Genomic DNA, 27,611 nt, shown 5'->3' on the forward strand with positions numbered 1-27,611 from the left:
AATCAGTAACAAGGCTTTGTATGCCAGTAGGACATTCTGGTAAAAAGGAATAGAAAAGCAACGTTTTTTTGCAGTATAAGGCTATAATTGGTACTTTTTTTGTTTCTCTAAAGTTTGTGTTATGATTTGTCTCTTTCCAGAGGTGGCTGGATCCAAACAAACCCATCAGGAAACAATTAAAAAGTGAGTACATGTATGTATTTGGTCAATTCATATATCATTGTTATGCTGATTTCCCAGGGTACCCTGATTAATTAGAAATAACTTTTCTTGACCGTAGGAGGATCTCCTCACAGTTTGAATTTCAGAGTTAAGTTTTTTGTAAGTGACCCAAACAAGCTCCAGGAAGAATATACAAGGTAGGTCTAGTTAATTTATTAATGAAACAGTTTTCTATAAGGCTTATGTTTAAGGGGAAAATGATCAGTAATTTTTTTTAAGGTGCGACATGGAAATTTTCTTTTAAATCATTTTTGCGTCTTCATGTGCAAGCTTCTAATTTTTGCCTAATAATTACAGATATGAGCAATCCAGTTGCACCAAATCAATATAACAGAAAGCCTCTGTGAATAAATTTATGAACTTATATGCAAAGTGAAGTAACTACATGACGAAAATACTACCAAGTAGAAACAGAAATGGAAAATAGAGAAGAGAGGAAAAATTTAATCTTACTGTTCACCAATGAGTACAAATTTAATTTTATCCTTACTTGTGTTCTCTCTTGTGATTAAAAAAATACCAAGCTTTCTGCATTTTATTTCTTGAATATTTTTTCCTCAGTTTTCTGCTTGCACTAATAAAATTTATCTCTTTGTATGGTTTTAGTCCTAGCTTGAAGCATGTAAGCTTATTTCGATAGCAATTTGTTGAAGTCTGTTGAAGAAAATGCTCAATATGAATCAAGATAGGAGGCTTGTGAGTTGCAATTATTCCCTGAAGAAATGCCTCAAATTTTCAGTATTTTTAATTAGTGCTGGTCCTCCACCTAAGTGGCAGGATTTGACAGATTGGAATTTCTGGATGTCAGCCATTCTGAAAACAGGTCAGCCCCATTCAAAAACAATATCTAAATTACTAAAGATAGCTTTAGAAATGTGATTACCAAAACTGTGAAAATTTGAGTCCACATTTGTTTATAATTTATTTTGATTCATCATATTTTGGACAAAATTTTACACATATTTATGCAGACAGAATCTTGCTAAAATGAGTCCCAGAGATCCTGAATCAGGCTTTGTTGTATTGAAATATTTACTCTAGGAAAATCTGGCAACTTACTGTATCAGAATAATGAAAAATGTGTTATTTAAATTAAAGGAAAAGATGTAATATTTCTAAAGAGATGGAAAAAACAGTAAATGTTGATCAACATGAAGTAAACAGTAAAGAGACAACTGTTTACTTTAAATGTTAGCTGTAAATACACAGCTATAAATACAGCATCCTTTTAGATGAGAAATAATGTATGATTGCTGTATCTAGGTCAGCTCTGCCTTTCTTGCTAATATGCCTAATTGCCCCTGAGAAAACTGTTTTGTATTTGGAATTATTATAAAGAGAGGGTTATTATCTATGAGGGTCTTCTTTTTTTTTTGAAGTGAAGTTTGGATGCTGTGTCACATATCTGGGCTCCTTTCATGTCATCAGTATTTCCCCCTTAAAAACAGAAAGAAGCAAAATGCAGACTTCTGACAATTCTGTCTCAAGCTGAAACTTTTCAAAGATGCCCAGTTCTTATAAATATCATGAAAACAGAGGATTGAGTCGCCATATTAATGGATGTCAGGGAACAGTTCAGTGCAAGCTTGTGTCTTACTAGACCTGTGCAAATGTGTGTGCGGTTGGCAGGTTCTGAATGCCCCGGGTCTGGGAGGGTCAACAGGAGCTCACCTTATGTTGGAGAGTTTAGCTTTAGGAACTTGTCTTGGCAATGAAACTTTGCTAGTTCTGCTCATGGCAAAAAGACTTGCTTATTAATGCTGACTCCAGTTAGCAATAATTCTGTCTTACCCTTTTCTATATATGTGTGTGTATATATATATATATATCAGGAAGATGAAATATTGTAATGCAATGCCACCTTCGTTGTTCTAGCTGAATTTGTTGTGCAGGCTCTTTCAGATCTCCATTGCTAAGTCTTCCATTGATTTCCCATTCTGCTCAATAGTTTGTGAGGCTTCTGTGTTCAAGCTGGGGTCATTAGCTAACAAGCAATTAACTTCACTGTTAGCTGAAAACAGTGGACAGAAAAGGAACTCTGCTTGGTGTTCCCTAATAGTGAAATCCCTTAACTACGATGGAATATTTCTAAAAAAGCATTACACCAAAAAAAATAAAAGGTGCAGCTGCACATACAGAATCTTTTTGTCCTACATTTTTGAAGCCAGAAATGTTAACAGAAAAAATAGGAAAAATGGATTTTTTTTTTCTTTTTTCTGGATATTTTATGAAGAGATGCTCAAACTAAGCATGAATAGAACTTGTCAATTATTGCGCTTTTTTAACAGGTAAAGAAATTTTGCTTTATCTGTCTTTTCTGTTTGTTTCAGTATGCATTGTAAGGTAGCATATGAAAAGTGTTTTGAAGTCTTTAAAGCCTAGCTAATGCCTCAGTTTTAACTTAAACCTTAAACTAGGCTTCTTGCCATTCTGATCAGTCCAAGAACTTTTAGACAGTTTTCTAGGAGCTGAGTACATGGGCTTTACATCTTTGTTGGTCTGTTTGTGAGTGTTTTGCATCATTTTTTTTCAAACATTGAATGTTTTAACTCTCTGCTATATTTAGCTTGTAAATGACTGGATTTCAGTGCGTCTTTGTGTAAATGTTTATTGAAGTCTTCAAAGTGGTAGTTAATCCACTTCCCGAAGACTATACAGTAATAAGAAGTCCTGTGTAATCAAGTGATATATTTTGGTTTTAATTTCTTATTGCAAGCTCATATTGGGAAATGTTTGGTTTCAGTCAAACTTGAAAAAGGTGATTTTTGATAAGTAATTCTGATGAGTGTTTATGATGAATGAGAATGTCTGATTCTCTACTTTTGAATCAGAACTGCAAGAAGGAAACCAGATTAGTTTTGTAACAATAATGACATAGGAGGTCCCAAAACAGAATAAACATATAAGAAAGCAGGAATGATGTTGAAGTTTTCCACTCAGTAAAACTTTTTTTTTTTTAAATAAAAGGGCATCAGAGCCTAAATTCTACAGCTGCTTTTATGCTCTATTATAAGGGGGTTTTGCTGAAGGTTTAAGCTTGTGCTAATAACATCCTGCCATCTCAGGAGGTCTTGTTACCACACTTCAGTCTCTGTGTGAGTGCAGGTTTATAGTAAGTGTGATTTGCCACTTGATATAAACATTTGTACTACTTTAAAATTGTCTGAAACCTTTGAGTGAACTATGAAGGAACTAAATTGTATGAACAAAAGGTTCATTCTGAGACGTTAACAAAATATTTGGGTTTTATAGGCCAAACACAGGAAGTAATTTAGAGAGAAATCTGTTTGCACTTTCAGGTTTGTTGAGGTTTCTGTGTCAGTGTTTCTGCTGCCACTGTTCCATGGGAAATAGTTCTTGTTTTAAAGTGTTTATCTGTTCCTTTGGCTCTCTCTATCTCCTTGACTTGAAAGAGTGGGCCTGGGAAGACTAGATGAATTTCTAACAAGCTTTTCTCACATCATAATTAAAGAAAACTTCAGAAGTTCAAGGGAAGTCAATCAGAAGACATTTGCCATAATGGAATCCACAACTTTTAGTTAAGAATGTAACTCCAAAATACTAAGAGTAATTATTTTAATTTAAATGAAAACAGAGTAATATCAAATATTAAATAAGAATAAAGTTATTTCATCTACATGGAGTACAAATCATTCTTATTGAGGTACTTCTATACACAGAGGCAAAATTCAAATTTTCATTGCCATATTAATTAGTTCTATTGTTCACACTCATTCACCATGAAGGCATTTCTTTTTTCTCTTTTTAAACTTTAAATTCAACATAAATATTGGAAAATAAATCAGGTAGAATATTAAATTTGCAGCCTTTTAGTGAAATACAATGTTTTTCTTCATAACCTGTAACTAGTTTAATTTACAAAGTTGTATTATTATTTTACTAATCATAGTTTATTCTTAACCATAGGAGTTTAAGAAATAGCAAGCAAAATGTGAAGTTTTAGTTTTGCACTGACAGCAAAATGCATTAAATTGATGAAAAATAGTTACATAATTTTATTTTTACTTATAGTGGTTTTGTTTCTTTCTTTAAATAAGGTACCAGTATTTTTTGCAAATTAAACAGGACATTCTTACTGGAAGGTAAGACATATTTGTTGTGTTGAACATGAAATGCAGCTTTGGTTGAGGAAAAGTTAATGGGGAGGGATTTTACCTGCAAAAATAAAAATATTTTTAAAATAAATTACTGTTTATGCAAGTAGAAGTGTTTATAATAATTCTCTCTAATTTGTTCATAGGCTATGAAAGATTAGGCTTTTCAAAAAAATCCAAGTTTCACATGAAATATGTAATTTTATTTATTTCCCATTTTAAAACCAAAACAGATTGCCCTGTCCTTATAATACTGCTGCTCTTCTGGCTTCCTATGCTGTTCAGTGTAAGTATAAGTAGTATTCAGGTACATGTTACTACTGAAATACATAAAAAGTAGTATTGATTAGTTTCTAAAGAATATAGTTTTTCTAGCATTATACTGTGTTTGTGGGCATGATGCTACTTTTATCATGGCTAAGGAAATATGGGTGGGTGGTTTTTCTACACTCCCTGTCCCCCCCCCCTACCCCCCCCAACATGTTTTGCTGAACTAATGTGGAAAAGATACTGGTAACAGTCTCTGCTTGCCTTCTTTAAACCCATGCAGTTAAAAGTCTCAAAACAATCCTTTTGTATTTCTCTGTATTCTGAAATGTGGAGTTAGATTTGTTTTTTTCTTGAGAATGATGATAAAACATTTTTTAGACACTGAAACAGTTTTAACATACCATACAGTGAATCTACAAATAGATGTGAAAAAGGAATTCTGTTCATATCTGGGCAAAAAGTTGTTGTCAATTTTAAGCCATCCAGTGAGTAGATAAGTCTCGAAGGCTGAGATTTAGTCCTCTTCCTCTCTCCCCATTTTCCTTCATAATTAAGTTGTTCAGTGGAAAAAAAAAAAAAAACCACAACAACTAATCAACTAAAAGACTGTTCAGCACTTAGTTCTTGAAATTTGTGATTGTCAGAAATTCAGTTTTATAAGCAATCCTGATATGTCCATCTAGGTCCACGCGTTTTTCTGCTGTTAAAGATACATATATCTACTTTTAGTACTGTGTATACTTCGAACGTATCAGAGAAATAGTGTCCAGGTTAATCTTTTCAGCGGAAAAAAGTACCGTAATGCAATGTTTTATGTATAGTTTTGTTAGTTTGGGTCACCTTTTTCCAGATCGATCAATGGAACAATTTCTCTTAAACAAAACTCCTGAACTCTCGCTACTTGCAAATAGATAGGAACCACAAGTGCTGTCATGCCGCAGGGATTTGCTTTAGAAGAGGTGAAATATTTGATCATGAAGCAGGCACTGTGAAAAGTTTATAACAGTTTAAGCTTTTAAGAGTATAATATGTTTATTTTTTGAATACTGTAGAAGTGGCAGGTATGCACAGTGCACTATAGTTGCATTTATATACGAGATCCTGCTGCCCTTAAGTTCCTCAATGTGCAAACCCCTGTCTAATGATTTTCTATGCCTGCGTATTGCTAAACTCTCTCTGGGTTTAGCTCTTGGGATCCTTTATAAACACAAGTAAAGAGCAGGTGTAGATCTGGGACGGTCTTGTATTCTCTGTAGTGGGTTATAGCAAGGCACGCAAGCTGTTATGAAACCTGGTCCCAATTTCCAGTTTTTAAATTATTTAGAATAGGATGTGTTTCTGGCAATGCCAGTGCCCCAGACTCCCTTTCCCTTTCCCCACGGTGCCCATCCCTCTGCTCAGTCCTTCCTTGCCTGATGCGGGTGTCAGGGCACCTGCCCAGGAACCCCTGTGCTGCTGTGTTGCCATCAGCTTCCCAGGTTTCACGTTATGATACTCACCTATCACTGTAGATCTGTCACGTGGATTGCAGACATTTAAAGCTTAATTTTTTTATTATAGTTAGAAAGCCTCAAAGCCTGTATTTTTTAGCAAATGTTGTTGTTTGTATGGGGCTTTTTTGATTCCTATAGTAAATGTGATTTTATTTCTTATTTTAAGAAACTGTGAGCAACTATGTAAACACACTTTTTAGTGGTTTCAAATAAAGTCTCTCAATGTGCGTGTATGTATGCATGCTTTCTTCCCATACATACAACTGAATGTGCAAAAAAATATTTTTCTCATGCTTCTGAGTATATCTTGGTACATAGTGAGTTGGTGGGTTTTGCAGAGCTTAATGAAGAAATAACAGTTTTAGTGTTAAAATATATTTATTGTATAATTACATGAAAGCAAACAAGGGTAAAATAAAATCAGAAAAAATGAAGTAACTTTTAAGTATATTAGTGTCAGCCATTATGACAGCATTTATGAATTAATTTGTATTAAAAATAAACCACTTTATATACTTTCTTCATAAGTACCTACTCAAAGCTCTCTCTAAGTGATCTCCATGGTATTCACTGAGAATGTGACTGTTTATTCAAAAGGGAAAAGGAGAGTTCAAATGTCTTCTCTGTTTTTGTTTGCTGTAGATCATAAATTATGTGGGAGCAGACTTTTGTGGATTTGGGGGCATTGCACAGTGCCAAGTACATCAGTGATAAACAATAATCTCTCTTTTTAATATTTTAGCCGAGCTGGGAGACTACAACCATTCAGAAAACTTGCCAGGCTACCTCTCAGACTATTCTTTCATCCCTAGCCAGCCTCAAGACTTTGAAAAAGAAATAGCAAAATTACATCAGCAGCACATGTAAGGATTTACAGCAGAAGATATTTACTGACTTTGTTAAATCCTGACTGCTGGTGCTGTGCTATTGTATAAACAAATGAGTATTTTGTCTTTAAAGTTTTTTGGCTTTTTTTTTTTTTTTCAAGAGTATGTTTGATGTGATTTTTTTGGTAGATTGTCTGTATAGTAAGTACCATTGATACTCTGCGCAGATAGAATATCTGACAGAATGACAACGAAAATAAGTGGAAAAGACATGTTAAAGGTACACTGAAAACAGTATTTGTGTGTATTAGATTGGGTTACAGGTTATAACTTCCTTAAGAGTTTTTTTTCAGTCTTTGAGAATGCTCTGTGCATAAAGGCTTTGTTTTCATGGTGCTCTCACCAGTAAACAAGAGTTACTTTAGAAGTAACAAAGTCCTTTTCTTCAGTATCTGCTCTTTCCTGTGTGCAAGTCTGTGACCTTTTACTAAAGAGGAAAAGGCAATGAAGCAATGGAAAATATTTTTTTTCAGTGTGTTAACATTGTGGTGCTTTTTCAGTGATGGTTCCTTGGTATTCTAGAACTTAAGCACTTCTCGTTACAGTTAAGAAAATGTACGGTATATTTCCAAAACCTTTGCTTAATTGGCGCATGTTGTTGACTTTAGAAACTATGAATGTTATGTTACATTTCAGTCAATGGCTTAGCAAATTCTGCTAGGTAAGATAAAGAAATTAAAGTGAGTTGATGGTAATTTATAAGTATGAGCCTTGGAGAGAAATTCCTGTTATCAGTACAAAATACAGGAAATTACAGAGTAGTTTCTAGGTTCTAGAGCTCCACAGACATTTAAATGATACAGTGCATTAGAAATAAAACATTGTGTGTGTTTGCAAGCTGTGTTGTGGACTCTTGTCAAGACTTTGTCATTACGGAAGCACAAGTGTTTTTCTGTTAAAAATTTGGGTTACAGTCTGTTTATGGTGAGAAAGGAAATTCAGATTTCAGAGTGGAGCAGAAGTAGTAAAACGAACATAGATTGTCTCTTTGAGCTCACAAGGGAGCCTGATGTGGGGGGTTATGTTGGAAAGTTTCTGATTGAGCTTCTTTCTTTCAGAGGATTGTCTCCTGCAGAAGCAGAGTTTAATTATCTCAATACAGCACGTACCTTAGAACTTTATGGAGTTGAATTGCACTATGCAAGGGTAAGTTTGGATGAACTAGTATTGTAAAGTAAAAACAGGTTCCTCTGAGATTTATGGAAAAAGAGAAATTTCTTTTTAGTGAGCCTTCCTGCCTGCTGCCTACAAGAGGAAAAAAAGTAAATATTATCTTATTAGGTGCCTGCCTTTTACCAATTTCTATAATTCCTCTTTCACTCTAGTGAGGGTGTTTCTTTGCTTAAATAAGAGCTTAATTATACATGTATAATTCAGCTTGAGCCTTGTTGGCCTGAATGCCTGTTCAGTTGGCTACTGGTGAATAAGAAAAATGTACTTGTTGAATGTGCTTTTGATATTTAAGGGTCTGTCAACTTTCAAAAATATTTCATTTGGTTCAGATTAGAATCAAATTATAAATCACTATCATTATATAATACAAACTGTTAATGTAAGGTAAGCATAATATAATTTGATATCTGTTTTATCTGGTAAGGCAAGGAGCTCAAGGTCTTGGCTTGAACAATATTAACCTGCCAGTACTAGTGCCACCATTTCTGCAAAGCCTCTGAATATAATTATTTTTTTGTAACCAAGACATCTCTGGTTTTTAAGTATCCCTGCCCTACTCCCAAAGGTTAGAGAAACTTGCAGTAGAATTTAAAATGGACCCCACTTCACTGCTCTGTGTCCTGCTGTTTTTGCACATGTATTAGAAGATGAATAGAAGGTGTTTGGTTAGAGTGCAGAGATATTTTGGAAAAACTGTACTATTTAAAAATGCTTACAATATTGTTTGTTTTAGACTCTCTCCTCTCTGTGTTCTGAGATTGCAATTTCCTTTCAGGTAGGAATTTAAGCTGCTGGTTGCTTATAGTGTAGCAAACATCAAGCCAGTCTGTTAGTGCTGTTATTCATAATAAACTGCTAGAATAGTCTATATTATGTGTTTCTTCGAGGTTGGTGGAAGATAGAACATCTAACTTAGGAAATTAAAATTCTGTGGTAGCTTATAAAGAACTTGGAACAAACATTCAGGGGTGTGCTAAATAATTTAATTCTTACGTGTCTTCTTAAAACACTTTTCCTTCCCTGTCAATTGAGATCTGTTTTACTATGGTATCTGCGTATTCAGAGAGAGATGAGAATGAATATATATGAGGCTTCAAAGATATTTATATTGTTCTTCAAATAACTTTCTCTTTTTTTTTTTTTTTTTTTAAAGGATCAGAGTAACAATGAAATAATGATTGGAGTGATGTCAGGTGGAATACTCATTTTTAAGAACAGAGTACGAATTAACACTTTTCAGTGGTAAGGACAGCTGTTTAACCTCATGTTTTTTTAAGTATTTCAAAACATGTTTTTATCACTACCAGTGTCACACACTTCAAAAGAGACTGAAACTTAGTTGTAGCCTATCAAGATGCAATTATTTACCTCACGCTGTGCTGTGGGTAATTTTATGCTGAGGTTTTGTCCTGCTCTGCATGCTATGCTGTTAAACGGTTGTGGTGCAAACTATAATGAATTTGAATACATTTTTTTTCTCCACAAGTTTGTAAGCATACTTGATGTTTAATTAACTGTATAGCCAGGGCCAGTGTTATGGTCTAGCTGACAATCTTTAAAGTGACAACTGAACTTAAAAATATTAACTTGGAGAGTGATTGCACTTATCTGTTTTGTTACATGTAAGTTAATTGCGCTGCGTGTGTTAAATTTGATGTAGTATGGCACTTGAGGATAACCAAGGTGGAGCAATGTCATCAGTCAGCAGATGGATGTCATCTCTTCATCCACAGATAACCATTTTCCTAAGGATCAAAAAGTACATCTGTTGCAGAAAATGCTCTCTTAACTAAAATAGTTTCTAAAGTTGTTCTGTAAACATGGAGTTATCCTGATTAAGTGTTACTATAGTTTTCAGTCCTCTGAAGTTGCAATCCTGTTCTTATTTATTCATATAAGAAGGGGATAGATCTAAGAGAAATCCTGTTCTGCACTATAACTTCTCCAGTGCTGTGTAGAAGTTATGTCACCTTCCTCGATGCTTTTTTTTAGTTCCCTCAGAAGGAACCTTCCCTTGGTTTCCTTTGCCTGCTTGGAATCCACTTTGACAGCCTTACTTACTACATATGTCACTGAGTATGCTAGAACAGCATTCTGAGTGGGTGAAGTCAGCCATATAAAATTATCATAAGAGACATTAGTTTCCCAGGCACAAAAGCTGTTTGCTCTAGGAAAATGATGGAAGGTTTTGCATTATCATTTGCTCCTGATCTGGTTTTGGGCAACGCAGCATTGGACTTTTCTAAAGTTCTTGGCTGGTCTGTCATCTTCAGATAAATAGATTAAATTGGTTACCACAATTAAAACTGGCAAGGCTTTTCTCTAAATTCAAACTGATATAAGCAGTTGAAATCCTTGGGGTTTTGTTGTTTTCTGTTAGCACAGGGTAAGATCCGTTGCCTATAATCAGTGACCTGTTTTCACTTACTAAGTTCCCTTGCAGAGATTCAAGGTGTTAATCACAGTCTTGATCTTCCCTGCAAACCAATGAATTTCTGTGACATTCTGGTTTTCTGTGCTAAGCTTAGTCTCTCATTTTGCTGGAGGATGTTAGGTGGTTTACCATTTTGAGAAACAGTGTGAATGGTTAAATCGTAGTAGATTTCTCAGAGAGAAAGAAAAAACAAAGCTGTGACGTGTTATCCACAGATAAGTAAGTCTGAAGCTATTACAGAGCATGTAGATTTTTAATCTTCATGGTTAGCTGGGTAAAATAAAACTGGATCTTGCAATGATAAGTTTGGAACTGCTATACTAGTCAGTCAGACCTGCTTTTGTAATAGCGACATGTTCTAAGAAAGCAATCCTTCAGCTAGTGAGAGTTTTGAAGCATTAGAGCCATTTCTGTGTTAAGGCTGCTTTATAAATGCAATGCTGTAATAGTCAGGAAGGTTTTAATTCAGGCTGTTTTTACTGCTGTTATTTTGGGGAAAACAGTAGTAGTAGAAATAGGTTCTATAAACACGCCTGTAAATTACTGAGTATGTACAATGTAAGTCATAATTAAGCTACATGTCCCCACAGGAAGCTAGAGGTTTCTGTAAGCTCTGCTTTGTATTGTTTGCAAGCCAGGGATGGTGATGTAAATTTTTAGTGTGTTTTTTCTGTGTACGTAATTACCTAAACTGTTCTTCTTTGTATTCAGCCATATCAGCTGACATCAGGAATATTAATTTCTTCATGTGAAGACAGTAATATCAACATAATTGGTCTTTGAAAACCAAAACAAATCAAAACCAACAACACACCACCCCCCCATTTTGTTCTATTATAGACTTTCTTTTACTATGAGTAAGGATCTGAAATGTGAGTTCCCACAATATAGCTCATTAGTAGACCTATTACCTTTCCTTGTTAGCTGTAGTCATGCAGCTGCGCCAGTGACACCATTACTGATGTTTTTTTTCTTGCTTCTGCTTACTCTTGCTCTTGTGCAACTGGAGTCATGTAATGTCTTCCCAGTGCTTCATGGCTACAGTGAATGTTTAGATATCGCTTTTTGAGTACTCCTGAGCTGAGTTTTGAGGTGAGAGGATAGACAGGCATGTATGTGGGAAGAAATAACAGTTTAACTGTAGTGCTCAAGGAGAATCAAGTAAAACGTCTTTGCCCTCTCCCTCTTAATTTGATATTATATCTAAATTGCATATTGCAAACCTTTTGATCATGGGGAGGAATGAAACAAGAGGGAGACAAGGTAGGAATAAAGCAAAACAAAGGAGACAGCCTTTTATCCAGTGTGTCCTAACTTGATCTTTGTGTATTGTGGGTAATTCCTCTTTTCCCCAAAATGTGCTGCCAGGCGCAGAGACCCAGAAATTGAGGGAGTAGATCTTGCCCTTGAAGACCAAAGGAGAGGAGCATGGCCTTTCCCTTGTTACTGTTTCCTTTGCCTCTCTTTTGCAGTCAATGTACCCCTGGAGAGGTGCTTTGCCTTTCACATCCATTGCCAGTGGCAACTGCAGTTGCACTTTAGATTTCCTAGTTCTATCCCCAAATGCCTAGGTAGCGTTTCTCTATTCTTCCTTGGTCATCTGATCCTGCTTCTACATCCTGTACGCTTCTTTTCGTGTTTAGAGTCAGTCAGCAGTTCTGAGTTCATCCATGATTGCACATCAGGATTGCTCTGGATTGAGAAGACTGTCCTTTAAGACTGGCCACCTCTCCTCAGCTCCTGTGCCCCAAGCAGCAGATTCTAAGGGATTTTTACCTACCAGAGCTCTGAGCAAGCTGGAGTTTCTTCTCCTGTACTCCAGGGTTGTTTAGTCTGCTACATCCCTCCTCATTTCCCTTAGGATCTCACCTTCACCATCTCACAGCTGCTGGAGCCAAGTTTGTCTTTGACTATAAAAATCTGGACAGTCTTTCTTCGCTTGTGAGCTGTGCTGCCAAGAGCATCTTTGCTAGATGACTGGTCCAGAGTCTGTGTCAAGGAAATCTTGATTGAGAAATCTGCTGGATTGCTTGTGTCCTGCTTTATCACTCTTCCAGCAAGGGTTAGGGTGGTAAAGTCCTTAATGAGAACACAGGCTTGATATCATGAGGCTCCTTCCACATGTTTGAGTACAGGACTTTTAAATATCTCTTCACTTTAAAAGATATATCTAATGATTTAAGATGCCTGAGGTGACTGGAGACTGGAAAAATCGTACTCAGAAAATATTATTGATACCTGCCTGTTCTTACACTTCTACTTAGACTTGGACCATTGTTGACAGACAGAGAAAGGAAACATAGGCAGACAAATAAGCCTTTTGCTTTAGCCGAGTATAGATATTCTTATTTAATGACTAGCAGGGTGTTAGCAGTGCATATGAACTCTCTCTTATCTGCTGTATTTTTCAAAAATAGCTGAGATTCAGTTTTGCTGAATCATTTCTTTGTACTTGAACGGTGACTCTTTTGGGTTGAGTTAGACCTGATTGACTAATGTCATAGTTTTGAGTCTGTTCCAAATAGTTTCAGGCTTAAGAAGCAGCTGACCTCACTCTGCCTGAGTTATGGGGTGAGATTAAAAACCAGCGTATATAGGTTTCATCCTTATCATTCTCCTCGAGTCTAAATCGCCAAAGGCGGTGATTTCTTTAGCAGAAAAAGAAAAGTAAAAGGTAGTAAAGTGTTTTTATAAATGTAATAATTTTGATATATTTTCAGGTTTTCTACTGGCATGCTAAGCAAATCTGATATGCTGTAGAGTATGTGCAGTTAAGTTTTTAGAAAAGGTATATATTAAAATGGTTTTTTAATTGCCCCGTACCCCAGAATTCTAGAAAATTAATTATAAAATAGTCATGGTAAACTGCAGCCCACATAGTGCGATAGAGCTTTTTTCTGCTTTTTCCACAGACTGCTAAAATCACTAGTGTCTAGCCCATCCAGTAAATTTAGGGCCCATCCCTAATTATTCTTAATCAATTGTTTGTCACAAGAGGTGCTAAGGAAATTGCTGCATTGCCAGTGGAATAACTTGATTTCAGTAGATAAGTTGTACCCCTTTTATAGCTTTTTAATCCTTGAGAAGCTAATTTCAATAGCAACAATTTGTTAAGAACTGAAAAACAAAACCAAAACAACAACCAAAACCAACATGGAACAAAAAAACGGGATGAAATTCTAGCTGCTGCTTTTTTTTTTTTATTTTTAACAACAAAGCTAGGAAAGAAATATATAGGAAAGTATTTAAATAAGCATAATTGAAAGGCTAATCTCTCTGTTATTGGAGATAGAAACTCTCCCAACAAATTAGGACATCCAAGTTAACTTCCTGCTTTGAATAATTCCCTGGAGAAAAGTGTTTCCATTTGATTTAGTTAAGAAGATAATTCCTATATAAAGATATCCAGCTTGGGTGTCTATTAGTGTCTTGCTTCTCATTCTTCCTAGTCTAGAGAGTTTTTTATTCATCAAGGTGATTAATAAGGCAAGGAATTCCAGTCACTATTGAAGTCTCTAGATGTTCTTCATGAATATGCTTGTCTCAAAAGTTGTAGCACTATCTTTACTGATGTGGTGGGGGCTTTGTTGGTTGTTATATGTTGGGGTTTTTGTTGTTGTTTTAGTCGGTTTCTGTTTTGGGAGGGTTTGCTTGCTTGCTTTTGTAGCTTTACCAAGCCAATATAGTAACTGGAAGTACAGGGACCGTGAGAGATGGCAGTTCAGATTAGTAAGGGTGCTCTGCATAGACATGCTGTATAAAAGGCTGATTGTAAACCCTGAAGTTTACTGTATAATTTCCTTCAATTAACTGTGATTCTTTTGATAATATTTGAGATTGTCTTTTGCTTTGCATTTCATGACAATTGTCAGTGAAATCTCCTTTGAGTGAGAGAGCATCTGAATTTAGTGTTCTACAGTTCACAGTATCATACCTGTTGTTCTGTTTCAAAGTCTCAGAACTTACTATATTTTTTCTTGCTCCAATTGTAACCTTGCTTTTATTCTTGACCAAATTAATGCTCCTGTATATTCAATAAAGGATGTGCACTACTGTAATATTGCATTTCTTTGAAAAAGTATATAATTATTCTGATGGAAATATAGCCTGTCTTTTACTGTTTAGTGTAACCAGCATTGCAGTGACCATCCAAAATGGTCTGGAATTACTGTCAGCATCTTGTATGTTTCTAGATATTGTGCAAGATGAAAAGATCTGTAGGCTGATTTTTCCCTGTCCTGTGATATTTTAAATGTGTTTTTATCCTCATAGTGTGATTATTTTTTTGTTTTGTTTTTGGTGTTTGTTTTGTTTTATGTTTTTCTTTTTGTGTTTGTTGGTTTTTAATTTTATCAATACCCAGATTGCAAGTCCTTATCTCTGTGCGTATATCTTGTCTTAGCTATTTTACTAAAACAAGTTCTGGTTATATTCAAAGACATGTAGCAGCACAGAGAAAGAATGTCTTTCAGGAATCAGGGGACGTTTAAAGTCTTTTTTAATATTCTAAGGGGTAATGAAAGCAGTCTCAGAAAAGAGAACATCAGATTGGGATGACCTGAGGATAGAATAGCTCTTTGGACTTTGGAACTGGGAAAAGATTAAAATTAGCAACTGTCTTGGGCTTAAGATGGGAACAAGTGGATTTGATAGATAACTTAAATACATGGCTCATAAATTTTGAATTATACAAGGTATTTTATGTAATCTTTGATATCTTATTTTCTGACGATGGAAATCTCATGGAAATGAAGTGAAATCTGTTCTCTCTCGAAAGTGTATTTTCAGTAGGTGTACTGAAGCCTTTAACCATGGTTCCGTATACTAAGTGTTTAAATAATGTGACTTTTGTTTTCCATTTAGGTTGAAGATCGTAAAAATTTCTTTTAAGTGCAAACAGTTTTTTATTCAACTTAGGAAAGAATTGGTGAGTACTGTCTTAAATTTCATCTCCAAAAATGAGAGCAATGAAATTTCTCTATACTGCATGTCTGCATTATACTGACTGTTATGTTGATTCTTGCCTATATCTGTAATTAAAAGTCCAGTTTCACCAATGATCTATTTTAGTTCTCAAATGGGCCATTACAATGCTTTAGAAGCTTTTTTTGACTGATTTGCCTTATTTTAGATACTTTTAGATTTACATTTGTATGCAGGAAATGCAAGTTGCTTATATAAGAAGGATGTTGGAAAGGTTGAAAGTAAATCAATATAAAATTTGTTTCAGAAGACGCCAAATTAAAGGTAATGCCTAATGCTGCTTCAGTCATATATGTGCTTGTAAGTTAACATTTGATTAAAACATGCTGATTTGTATGCAGATTTAGTAATACAAGTTTGCTTTATTACTTATGTTTAAACAGAAGAGATAAGAATGTCTTTGCAGTTTTAAATTACATACAGTAATTTTATATGCATACTTCTAAATTTGTTGAGGAAAAGGTGAAGCTTTCTGTGAAGAAAGTGTATTTCACTGCTTGTGGTGTGTGTTTGCTACCCTGTGAAGCACCACAGGACCTCTGTGTGTTTAATTCAGCAAGAAATGGACTGTTCCACGCCTCCAAGAGATTAGTCTAAGCCCATCACAGACATATCACTGGGGAAAGGCGGAGGAATTAATTAAAAATATGACTATGTGATTAACTCATCAGATCTGTTAAAAGGTTTTGTGCAGTTCGTATAGCTGAAAGGATTTGAAGACCTGAATGCAGAGTTACTGACTAGATAAAAAAAGATCAATTCCAGGCAGAAATGCATCCTGAGTACTACAGGACTGTTCCAGATTTAGAGACAATGTGCTTAAACAAGAAAAATATAAAGAGCAAACATCTGTTACGTCAGATCACACCAGTGGCTGGTGACTGGCTTTAGTCAAGCTGTACATCTTGAAAGCAGGTCCTTTAAAATGAATCCCAGGAGTCTGGAGTTTTCACAGATGGAACTACCTGACCTCCTGCAGACTCTGCGATGTGTATTAGTTGACAAGAGAAGTTTCACCTGTGTGCTTGGAGCAGTGTGAGTAGCTGTCAGTTCTGAAGTAGGATAAACAGGAATTAGAGGATTTTGGAGTAATGATGGGTAGAAAAAAAAAAAAAAAGAACTTCAGTGATTATATGAAATAAATGGGGGTATCTGTCGATGTGAGTAGGCATCATGCAACGTGAGCTGAAAAATTGTAATGATACAAAAGAAGGTGGGGGGAATATTTCATCGTAGTGACACAGGTATTTCGTGATATCCTACAGGAGCTATAGGCTACTTCTGAAAGACAAACTGACCTCTGACAGCCCAGAGGTCAAATTTTGTCTTGATCCCAGTTTGTGTACCTTCCATTACAGTTGCAGGAATGGTGTATTTAGGTCTGAGATGAGAATTTGGAATTCAGAAATTATGAACTGCAGTTGTTTTCTAAATCAGAACTTGAGGAAAAGGTGGTAGTAGCAGAGTTCAGGATGTTGCAGATTGAGATGCCCAAATATAAAATTGGTTTGATTACTGTACTTGAGTGTTTTCCCCATTTTCTGCAGAAAAAAACCTGCATGTAATTGAAGGTAATATAAAGACACCTTCCTCATCTTGTTTGTTTCTGTTGCCTTTTTAATACTCTGCATATTGTTAGTTGCACCAGAATGCTGTATGTGTAACTAATGTAATTTCTCTGCTGAGACATCTTATCCGAGCTAACAAATTTAAAAACCTCGTAGTGTTTTCCTTTAAACTCTATTTATCAGATGAAAACTGGTGGCAAGAACTTAATTTTCATTCATTCCAAGTCATGAATATCTTAAGATCAAAGCTAAAATTTGGCTTCCAAAGAAGGTATACTTAAACTAATTTTTAAATCAAACCTGATATTAAAATTGTTCTTTCCAGAGTTACTTTCCCTCATAGACTAGTAGGATAAGATTAATCTCACCTGTATTCAGCCTCAGCTAGGTTAAAAGAACATATTTTCTGTTTCATGATAATTAGCTAACCAAAGCTAATTATTAGACTTCCGCTATAGTAACCAGACACAAGCAAACAGAGAAACGTCTTGCATGAGGTGGAAGTACATTTTAGGATGGATTAAGTTGCTCTCTGGTGGTATATCCTTCCTTTTGCTTTCACTCCCATTAACAATGAAGGGAGCCTAAATGGCCCTTTTTAGGCAGCAGGAACTAGGTGAAGTGACTCAGTGATTGCACATTTGGTATGTAAAGTATCTCTAATCCAGTGCTTTGAGTGTATATTTAAAAGCACTGATCTATGATATGGCAGTGAAAACACATTTGTGGTATGCTGATGATGTGTTTCAAAGTTGTTTGTAAATATATAATGAATTTTACAGCTGAGTAACCATATTTATTCAGATGCAAAGCTGAGATGCTGTAAGATATTAAGTTGGTGGACTTGGGAAAGGAATTTTCCAGTATGTTTATTTTTTCCAAAATGGGCTACATCTGCTTTTAAGTAGTCCTAAACAGATAAGATTCAAATACTGCTAAAGAGCATTGAGAGCTTTTAATTGCAACTGTCCTCAAAAGTGCAAGTGCCTTATCTTCTAATCACCAATTAAATTTATTCCCTGACTTGGCATTGCTTAGAGGCATCAACATAAGTAAAGAATTATTTGCCTACTTTTAATAGATTATATCTGTGTTTAAATAAACCATTGAAAGGAAGTCAGATGAAGCAGTTTAATGTCTAAGTCATTTTCTACTGGTAGCATAATATAATCTTGAATGGAGGCTGGTTGTGTATTCTGGCAATTACGTAGCTGGAGCAGACATCCACCAGAGTATATTTTCTTTCCATTGTTTCTTCATGATTTTGTGGGGGAAAAAAAGTTGTGTATGACTTCATTTGGCATTAAAGCCCCCTGAGCCATAACTTCACTGGCAGTTTTTTTCACCGTATTTTTGTTTATTCTGCCTGTTCCGTATGTTGCTTCCCTTACATGCTTGAAGCTGTTTGAGAATAATTCAGTAATTTCATTTTTCCAGATGTTTCCCTAAGCTTCTCTGGTCTTTCTTAGTTGCACCATTGGCTGTTGTAATGTCAGTTGTCGGCATCAAACTGTTAATGATGTCGTGCATACTTAGTGCTTTTGATTCTTTGACAGCCAAATAAGCTGTTCACGTGTTCTTTTGCTCTTTTAAAGCTCAGATGTCCACTGAAAAATTACTTGAGTATGTAAAAAAATAGTGTAGTGTTGTCCCTGACTAAGACCTGGTTTCAGTGAGTGGCCAGAAGATAAGATATGATATGATATGATATATGATATGATATGATATGTCTGAAATTTGTGCTTTGAATTTTTTCTTTTTACTGACTTTTAGAAAGAACTTGGGCTAGAATCATGAGGCAATATATGGGCTTATCTGCCCAAGCACATACTTGATCTCAAGTAACACTGGCATTCATTAGATGCCTAGTTGATTGTTGCCTAATCCTATCAAAGCTTCTGCCATTGAGTTTTTGCATGAAGAGCAAATACTGTTGGCACAATCTGTGTTGCTTCCACAGACTTTTGTGGAATATCTTGAGTCTATGGAGCATCTGCTGCTTATAAAGCACAAGTCTTTGTCTCCCTCAGAGATGGGGGTAGGGAGTTTTTGCTTTGTTCTGGGATTTTTTCTTTGTTTAGGCAAAGAGAAAGAGACCCAGTAGAGAATACATTTTTCCAACCCAGTTTCTCTCCTGAGCAGTGAGAGATCTGCTCTGAAGTCCCTGCTTCAAATCAGACAAAGGTGGGTTTGAATGAATATCCCCACCCAAGGTAAATCCTCAAGGGCTGAGCTGTTGTATGTCAGAGAGAGCACCAGTATGCAGTTTGCTTTTTTGGGGTTTTTTTTGTCCTTTTAGGAAAAGGAACCACAGACCTGACTTAGACTTGACGTTGCCCTGTCCCTTCAGTGCTTCTTCCTGAATTTTATAGGTAGCCTGCCACTTGGTGTACATTTGTAAGGCTATGATTTAAATTAACTTTCATGGTGGTATTTGGCTTACCTGCAGTTTAAGACTGAGCTCTGAGCCTCATGATGGGTATTGCATTCCAGCCGCTTCACTCTTCTCCCTCTCTGTAGCAAGCAGACTGTTTTCTTCTCTCTAATAGGAACTGTGGACACAATTAGAAAATAGTTATTTCAGAGCAGAATCCAGCTCTGACTCTGTGAAGTAGTCTCCTAACATTGTCTCAACAGACCAGAAACCCTGAAATCTCTGGGTGTCATTGTCGTACCATAGAGCATTCAGCATCTTCCTGGAGCCTTTTGCTATAAGAACATTCTCATAGGCTGCACTATAACTGTCCTGTTACTTTATGTGCTTTTGGCTGAAGTACTGTGGACATTACAAAAGTTGCCTTGGGGTCTTATGCTGAGCCCACATAGACTCAAGCCTACTTATTGCAGGGAAAAGAGAGGCAATCTTATTCTAAATTGAGCTTCCAGACAGCAGCAGAACCAGGGCTTACACCCCAGAATCATCAGCAAAGATGAAGTACAAGTGCCAAACTTATATTACAGAACCTGCCAGGGTGAATAGAAAAAGGGTGGATGTACTTAGGAGCCAATATCTTATACTCTTCTTTAAGGTTGATTCCTAACTGTAATTGAGATGAAGGATAGGGGTTTAGAATCAGTTCTCTCTGCACTGCAATGAAAGCCTTAAAAGCTATGAATAGAACTATTGTTAAGGTACCTTTAAAGCTCTAACACACTAAGTTCCTCTGAAAGTGCTGTTTCGCATTACAATTAAGCTGATCTAGCTGCAGCTCCTCCTCATCATGTGATTCCAGCTCCTTCATGCTTCATGCCTGATCTAGTGATCAGATGGTGGCATGAGAATCAAATGAGCTCATTCTCTGGAATACAAACTAGGGGAAACAGCAGGATTTTTATTTTTTTCCTGATCCATAATTATAATGCCTTGGGTGACATAAAAATAAATGGTCGTCAGCTCACATAACTTGTCAAATTCTCTTTTTCCAACAGTAGAAAAAGCAGGCAGAGCAATAGAATTTGCTGCATCATAAGAACTTTGTTGGAATTTAAAATCTCAGCTGGTTCATCCTTTACTGCATCCAGATGAGGCAGTTCATAATTGTACATGGTTTCTCTCTTGCAGAACAGTGATGTATCTTGTTTATATTATTGTCCATTTACGTTGTTGATAAAGCCTTTTTGACCAAATAGGTAACAGAGTTAATTTCTCTTACATCATCTATGACTTTTAATTCTTAAGTACTTCTGTTGACATGTCTAGAAAATACAGGGGAGAGCTGGCAATGCTTAGAAATTGAGAAAAGAGAAGTTAATTTTTGTAAATTGAAGTAAAATATCAGGTTTCAGTTTCTTGCATTTAATTTCTTGAATTTCATCAATAGATACTTGGAATTTGGTGTTTGCTTTTTAAATCCATTTGATTCTTTGCCCTAAAATCATCATGTGGCTGAAAATACAGCATTGTTCTTAGCCATTAGTTGCAGCACCTTCCCAAATACAACACTGGGAGAAGAGCTGCAGGTCTCTGCTCCAGTACCTCAGCAGATCTAAAGATGAGCAGACCAGCAAAAGCTTAACTTGGAAAAGGAGTTTACTTCCAAGTGAAGACAGTTAGGCTTTGCTAAATGTTGTGGAGGATTTAGTTCTGTTTAGAGAAAGCAGAGTGCTGATGATGTTTTCTGACCTACAAAGGTTGTAGTCAAGCTCCCTCAACAGGCGGAATAGCTTAGCTTGCTTTGCAATTTTGCTTCTTTCCCTTATTAGGAACCTAATTAATCATTTAGAAGTAGGCACAGCAGTTGCTCTTAATACCTGTTCCCAGTTTCTGATTGGCACGTGTGCGTGACAGTTCCCCATCCTAAGTGTACTAATCTTTGAAGAGTTCTGGAATCACAGATATGTTTTAATGTAGTTTGGGTCCTAGCTTTTGGGGGTGTTTCTTCACATCTCCACTCAATGTCACAAAACAGATTGGTAACCTTTGAGTGAGCTCATTTAAAAATAAATAAATAAATTTTGAAAAATAATACCTTTAAAGAAAACTTAAGAGGTGTTTTTAAAGGTTTTATAATAATGTAAAATTAGAGAACCACTTCAAAAAGCATAATTTAAAAAACAAAAGCCCACAATGCTAACAGTATCTGAATTTTTATCTGAAATAAATTTTTCTCATTTTTAGCATGAATCTAGAGAAACGTTACTGGGATTCAATATGGTGAATTACAGAGCATGTAAGAATTTGTGGAAAGCTTGTGTTGAACATCACACTTTCTTCCGTCTGGACAGACCGCTCCCCCCTCAGAAGAACTTTTTTGCACATTATTTCACTTTGGGTTCCAAGTTCCGCTACTGGTAAGTGCTGATTTGAAATATATGGGAAGGAACATAAGAGGACGGACAACTCATAAATAAACATAGGGAATTACTTAGAAACTATGTTAAAAGATGCCATAATTCAAGAGATTTTGAATCCTGCAGCTGTTCCCCATCCCTGTTGACCTAAGTTTTGAATGTTGTCAGTAATTTTCTAGGATATCTTGGCAATATAATTACTGTATTATTAGCAGTTGTTATTGAGCTGGTACTCTGATATTGCCTCACAGGCTGCATTTCTTTGCCTACTTACCTGCTGGGTTATGTTTATCTTTAAAATGTTGTCTCAGAACTTCAAAGTATTTGGCCTGGTGTTTTTGTAAACTGATGGATTTCAGATCTCCTGTGCAGCAACAGCAAACCAGACCTAAATAAAGGTCAAATAGAAATCAATCAAAAGAAGCTTTTACAAGTAAAGCCTACTTAAGCTAGAAGCATACGAATAGGCAGCTGGGTGAAGACAGAAGACATACATCTTCTGCACCAAAACCAGAAATTTAGAAAATAAGGATGAAATTAAGTCTGTAACTTTTAAGTATGAACTTGACCTAATAGAAAAAAAAGCTTAGAGATGCAAAGAATGACTGTGGAATAACTATAGTCCCAAAGTATAATTTCTGTTCTAAAGATATGGAGTGGGTGTTGTTGGTTTTTAAAGTGGTTTATGCTTTTTATAAAGTAAAGATTCTCAGTTAAGTAACTGAATTAATTAACTGACTCTGCAAGTAATGCAGAATGCTGATGGTTTAAATTGTGCCTGAAGCAGAGTTTAATGGAGCTGCTACTGATCGTCCATCTAGAATGGCAACAGTGTCTGAGGTACAAAGGGAGATGATGAAAAGCTAGAAAACATAGTAACAGACTATTTCTGTTACACTGATGAATTGCATAAATGTATAAAGACTAAAGTAATACAGTGGCTAAATTTGTATACCATCTGTTTTTTTGACCAGCATTCACAGCACCCATTTGAGAAACAGCATTCTGTAATCCTGAACAGTGTTTGAGATTTGGTTCAATGTTGTCGTAGTGAATTTGAGGGAGCTTTTTCATTTTTGTTAAGATTCTGAATTTGAGTCATTGTGGTTACTATTACAGAATAGCTCTTTGATGATGACATTCAACTTATGTTAATGTAAGATGAAAAGGGAAACTGCATAAAAATGAAGAAGGTCATTAAAGTTAATGAAGCAGCCAAAAGGCTAGAACTTCTGCAAGTAGTTTGAGAAGTTGTTTAGAGGCAGCATAATAGTAGTAACATGGCACACAGAGTGAGGTTGGGGTGCTGAGCTCGTTTAATCTGGTGAATAGGAAGCTAAGAGAGAATTCAGGAGTGAGCCTAAAGCTACGTCAAGGGCACTTTTGGAAATGATGGAGCCAAATGTGCTGGTGATGAGACATGATACAGCAAGGGGCAAAAGCCACAGATTTCACCTTGAAGATTGTAGCTGGACATTAGGAAAAGTTTTTGGGGTTTTTTTTGTTTGCTTTTCCAGGAAGGTAGCACATTACTGGAATGAGTTACCCAGAGAGGTTGTGGGATCTCTGTTTTGCAGGCTTTCAAAATTTGGCTGGACAAAGCCATGGCCAGACATGACCTAGTGCTAGCAGAAGACTGGACTACAGAGACTTCTAGCCAATATATTTATGATTAAAACAAACTAATAAAATACTAAACTGCTAGGGCTAGACAGAATTATCTCCAGTTCTGACAGAAATGAGACACATAAAATTGTTGAACTATTAAATGTGTTACATAATTTATTATTTCCATTGGACTAAAACATTCCAGTGCAGCACATTTTAAAGGGGGGAGGTTGAGGAGAAAGCATCTTGCAGGAGGTATCAAGAAGACTATTGCCCTGTTCAAGCAGAGTGCACTATAGGAGGTGGCCTAGGACTGTGCCCAGCCAGGTTTTGACTGTCTCCAAGCACAGAAACTCCACACTGTCTCTGAACAACCTGATCCGGTGTTTGACCACCTTCACAATAAAAAAGTTTTTGTTTGTTTTGTGGGGTTTTTTTGTAGTTATTGTTCTTCTCTCCTCTGTTTAAATAGGCTATCTCATATTTCATTTTGTGCGCAGTGCCCCTTGTCCTGTTTCTGGGCTCTCTTGAGGAGATTGGCCCTTTTTCACTCCGCCCTTCAGCATTTATACACACTCCTCTGATCTCCTGAGCCTTCTCTTCCTGAGGCTGAGCAGTCCCACCTCTCTCAGCCCCTCCTTATATGTCAGATGCTGCAGACACCTAATTGTCTTTGTGGCCCATTTGCTAGACTTGGGGGACCCTGGAACTCCACACAGCACTGCAGATGTGGTCTCAGTGTGGAGCAAACCTGCTTCCCAGTCCCTTACCCCTCAGCTTGTGCGTGGGGTTATTCCCCCCAGGTGTGGGCCTTTGCATTTCCCTTCACTGAATAAGATTCCAGTTGGCCCTTTTCTCCAGCCTATCTGGTAGATACTAAAAAAACCCCAGAAATTATGAAATATTATAAACGATCTTTGACACAAGACATCTGGTCTTATATGAAAAATCAACAAGTTCCAGGTTTTGATCTTGGTTTTGACAAGCTGTGTAGAAGAATAGAATCCTGATGTGCTTGTCATCTAATTTCTTTATGATATTTTACTGAACTAAGTAGCAACTAAGTTATTAGCAGTTCATGGAGCAGTTTAGGAGGAGTACAGAGGAGATGCTGTAACTTTCAATTATGGCTGTGGCAGGAAAGATTATAGTGTTAAGTGTCATCCAAATACCCAACCAGAACTTTCTTATTGCTTTGGATAAGGAGAAAAAGAAAGAGAAAGCTTTATGCTGTGCTTAAATTAAACTGGTCTTTGTTACAGTTAGACTCTAATGGGAAAGAAGACCTACACTTAGCAAACACTGTCCAAAGTTACACTGTACTGAAGCTAGTGCAATTGCTTAAGCCTGACTGAAAATAGAATTTAGATGCTTTTTGTTGAGATGGTTCAATTTTAAGCAAGAAATTGTCATCCTAAGTTTGTTGCATTTAGTGGTTTGGTTTGGTTTTGTTTTTCAGTGGGAGAACAGAGGTCCAGTCTGTGCAGTATGGTAAAGAAAGAGCAAACAAAGACAGGGTGTTCGCAAGGTAAGTAATTTACATTCATACAGGATCAGTAAGTCTTCTGTTTGTGTCTTTTAATATGCTATGGGATTATTGTTTTCTCTTTGCAAATATTTAAAATACAGAGCAACTGTAGTCAACTGTTGCTGTTGGCTTGACTTAACCATATTAAGGAGTTTAATTTTGATATGGGAAGGTGTTTCTTTGGGGCAGCCAGAAATGGGGAGAATCTTATGATGGAAAAGTTAATAAGGTATTCTTTAACATTTTCCCCTTTATATATTGTCAAAATAAATTGCCTTCCATCTGCTGTTGTTAGATGTACTACCCCTCCTTGTGCTGTCTTTATTGCAAAGAATGGTGTCTTCAAATATTCCATTAAAACTTTGGATTATTTGATATGTTTTATTGCCGATAACAACCTGCAACTGTACACACATAGTTCCTTTAGAATAAAAAGCATTACTTAGTTGTGTTTCAGACTGCTGAGGGTTTTAGTGATTACGAGAAAACAATCAAGACGTAGATTTAGTTCTTCGTTCAGAAATCACAAATACAGTATTCAAAAGTAAAACTGCTGCTGTATCCATTTGGCAGTCTGCTCCCATCATTAATAGAAAGAATCCGTATGTGCAGGGAGCATGTTCCATGCCTTTTTTCTAGTTATACTTTTACTGAAATGGGGAATGTCTTTTGGTATAATTACCCCTTAAGGAACTTCAAAGTTCAAATTTATGCTCGCAGGCTTTTTCGTAACAAGCTCAGCAACCTTTCTTGAGTACCTGCAAACACTTTCCCAGAGCATTAGTGAATTCTGTGTTGGTTTTCTACCCGTCCCCCTTTTCTTTCCGCCTGTGCGATATAATATAATTTGAGTTTTTAGTTGGGTAAACTGTAGATACCGAGCTCCATATTAGAAAGATTTGAGGGTAGAAGTGCTGTGACATGTTTGTTCAAAAGGCAGATTTTTGTAAGACCTGTTTGTTCTGTGTGCTGTAGAATTATTTTTTACTCTAATTTACTAGGGAAGTCTGCTTAGACTTTTTTATGTGGGGCAAATTGTTTAGTACTCAGAAGACTCAAAACTGTGACAACAGAGTTTTAATTATCTAAATGACAGTTACGAATCAGTTAAACTGTTTGTTCTTGTTGCACTCTGAGCTTAGCGGTTCTCCATAAGTAAGTAGGGTGGAGGAGAGTCAATATTGGTTTTGAGGGGAGTATATCTATCGTTTTAGAAGCCTATTCTGTAGATGGCACTCTTCACTTTGAGTCAGAACTGAACAAGTGGTGCTGGAGTCACTTTTGTTTTGTAATATATACTCTGAATAAAATTGAAAGCAATGGCTAGGATTGCTCTCATGTTTTCCCAGGTATTTTTAACTTTTTTTTTTTTTAGTTAATAAACTCTTCTGTCCTCAGTAATTCTATCTTGCACTGTTGCTTTTAGATTAAGGAACACAGCATTCATCACCACCTTTTGAGTTGTTTAGTGATGTTGACGACTGATAAAAGTCTGAGGCAAATACGTGTACATGTATTGTAACAAATATACCTCAAAAGGCTTTTAATAGATCATCTGTTTCTTCCTCTGTCCTCCCCATGACAGTGTGAAATTAATGCATTTTCGATCTTAAAGACTTTTAGTAGTTTCAAGGGTGAAAAAACTTGAAAGAGAAGACTGTTCTAGAGCACCATATGGTTCAGGAAGCTCAGTCTAAGAACATTATCTTCAGTTCTTTGTATTCTACATCTACATTTCAGGTTGAAATACAGAGGATACATTTTGCTTTTATAAGGTTTTACAGGTATAATGAGATTTTTGTTCCTGGAACCTGCCTTTTTCAGTGTGTCTTTCTCACACAAAGTCACATTGTTGAAGAGTTTTTAAGCTGTCGAGCAGCGGGCTTGTTTCGGTTGCTTTTGAAAGTTCTGCCAGGTATTGGTTGCCTTTTATTATGAAACCAAGAGTGTGCTAGCATTACAGTCAGGTCTGTCTTGAGAATTGAGTGGACATGAATTAAAAATTAAGTAATTGCTATTGCTTTTGTTATTACCACATCAGAAGATTTATTCATGATCAGTTAAAAAATATATATATATTTTCAGTGTGTTTTTTTTTTTTTTCTAGAGCTATCCGTATTTTATCATCAATATCTAACTAGAAACTGCCTTCTTTGAGTTAATACTGCCTAAGCAAAGTTTTGAATAGTTTCATTGTAAGAAAATAACACTGGTTGTTACACTAACATTTTATTTGAGTGACGTATTTGTTCTAAGTTGGGAAATGGTACTTGCCTTAAGTAATGATCAGGTAGCTGTTGCATACTGAGTGGAACATCTATACAGAGCACAAGACATGAAATGAAAATTCTGAACAGCCATTTCAATGAAACAAGCAGCCTACAATTAGCAGGCTTAGCTGTTTCTCCTTAGGATTTTGCTTTAAAAATAGCTGAAGTAATATTCATGGATTATATTTTCCCAAATCAGAAAAACAGTTAAAACGTACTGTCCAAAAAACCCCAAAACACACACACACAAAACAGACAAACAAAACCAA

General features: G+C 36.1%; 1 protein-coding gene across 5 annotated transcripts in view; it reads left to right on the top strand.

The window, feature by feature from the left end:
• Positions 1–27,611, top strand: part of PTPN4 (protein tyrosine phosphatase non-receptor type 4) — a 117,392-nt gene that overhangs the window by 54,439 nt on the left and 35,342 nt on the right. For all 5 annotated transcript variants that reach the window (XR_013922275.1, XM_080346752.1, XM_080346753.1 and 2 more), the window contains 10 exons: positions 141–183; positions 281–359; positions 4,281–4,325; positions 4,571–4,623; positions 6,843–6,963; positions 8,046–8,133; positions 9,314–9,402; positions 15,458–15,521; positions 21,764–21,936; positions 25,004–25,072. Coding sequence is in view for 4 of the 5 variants with exons in the window: in XM_080346752.1 (XP_080202878.1) it covers positions 141–183; positions 281–359; positions 4,281–4,325; positions 4,571–4,623; positions 6,843–6,963; positions 8,046–8,133; positions 9,314–9,402; positions 15,458–15,521; positions 21,764–21,936; positions 25,004–25,072 (824 nt within the window). In the remaining variant the exon portion in view is untranslated. The remainder of the gene's footprint in view (positions 1–140; positions 184–280; positions 360–4,280; positions 4,326–4,570; positions 4,624–6,842; positions 6,964–8,045; positions 8,134–9,313; positions 9,403–15,457; positions 15,522–21,763; positions 21,937–25,003; positions 25,073–27,611) is intronic.

The sequence above is a fragment of the Nesoenas mayeri genome (assembly GCF_963082525.1).
Source record: "Nesoenas mayeri genome assembly, chromosome: 6".
In the NCBI taxonomy this organism is placed as follows: domain Eukaryota; kingdom Metazoa; phylum Chordata; class Aves; order Columbiformes; family Columbidae; genus Nesoenas; species Nesoenas mayeri.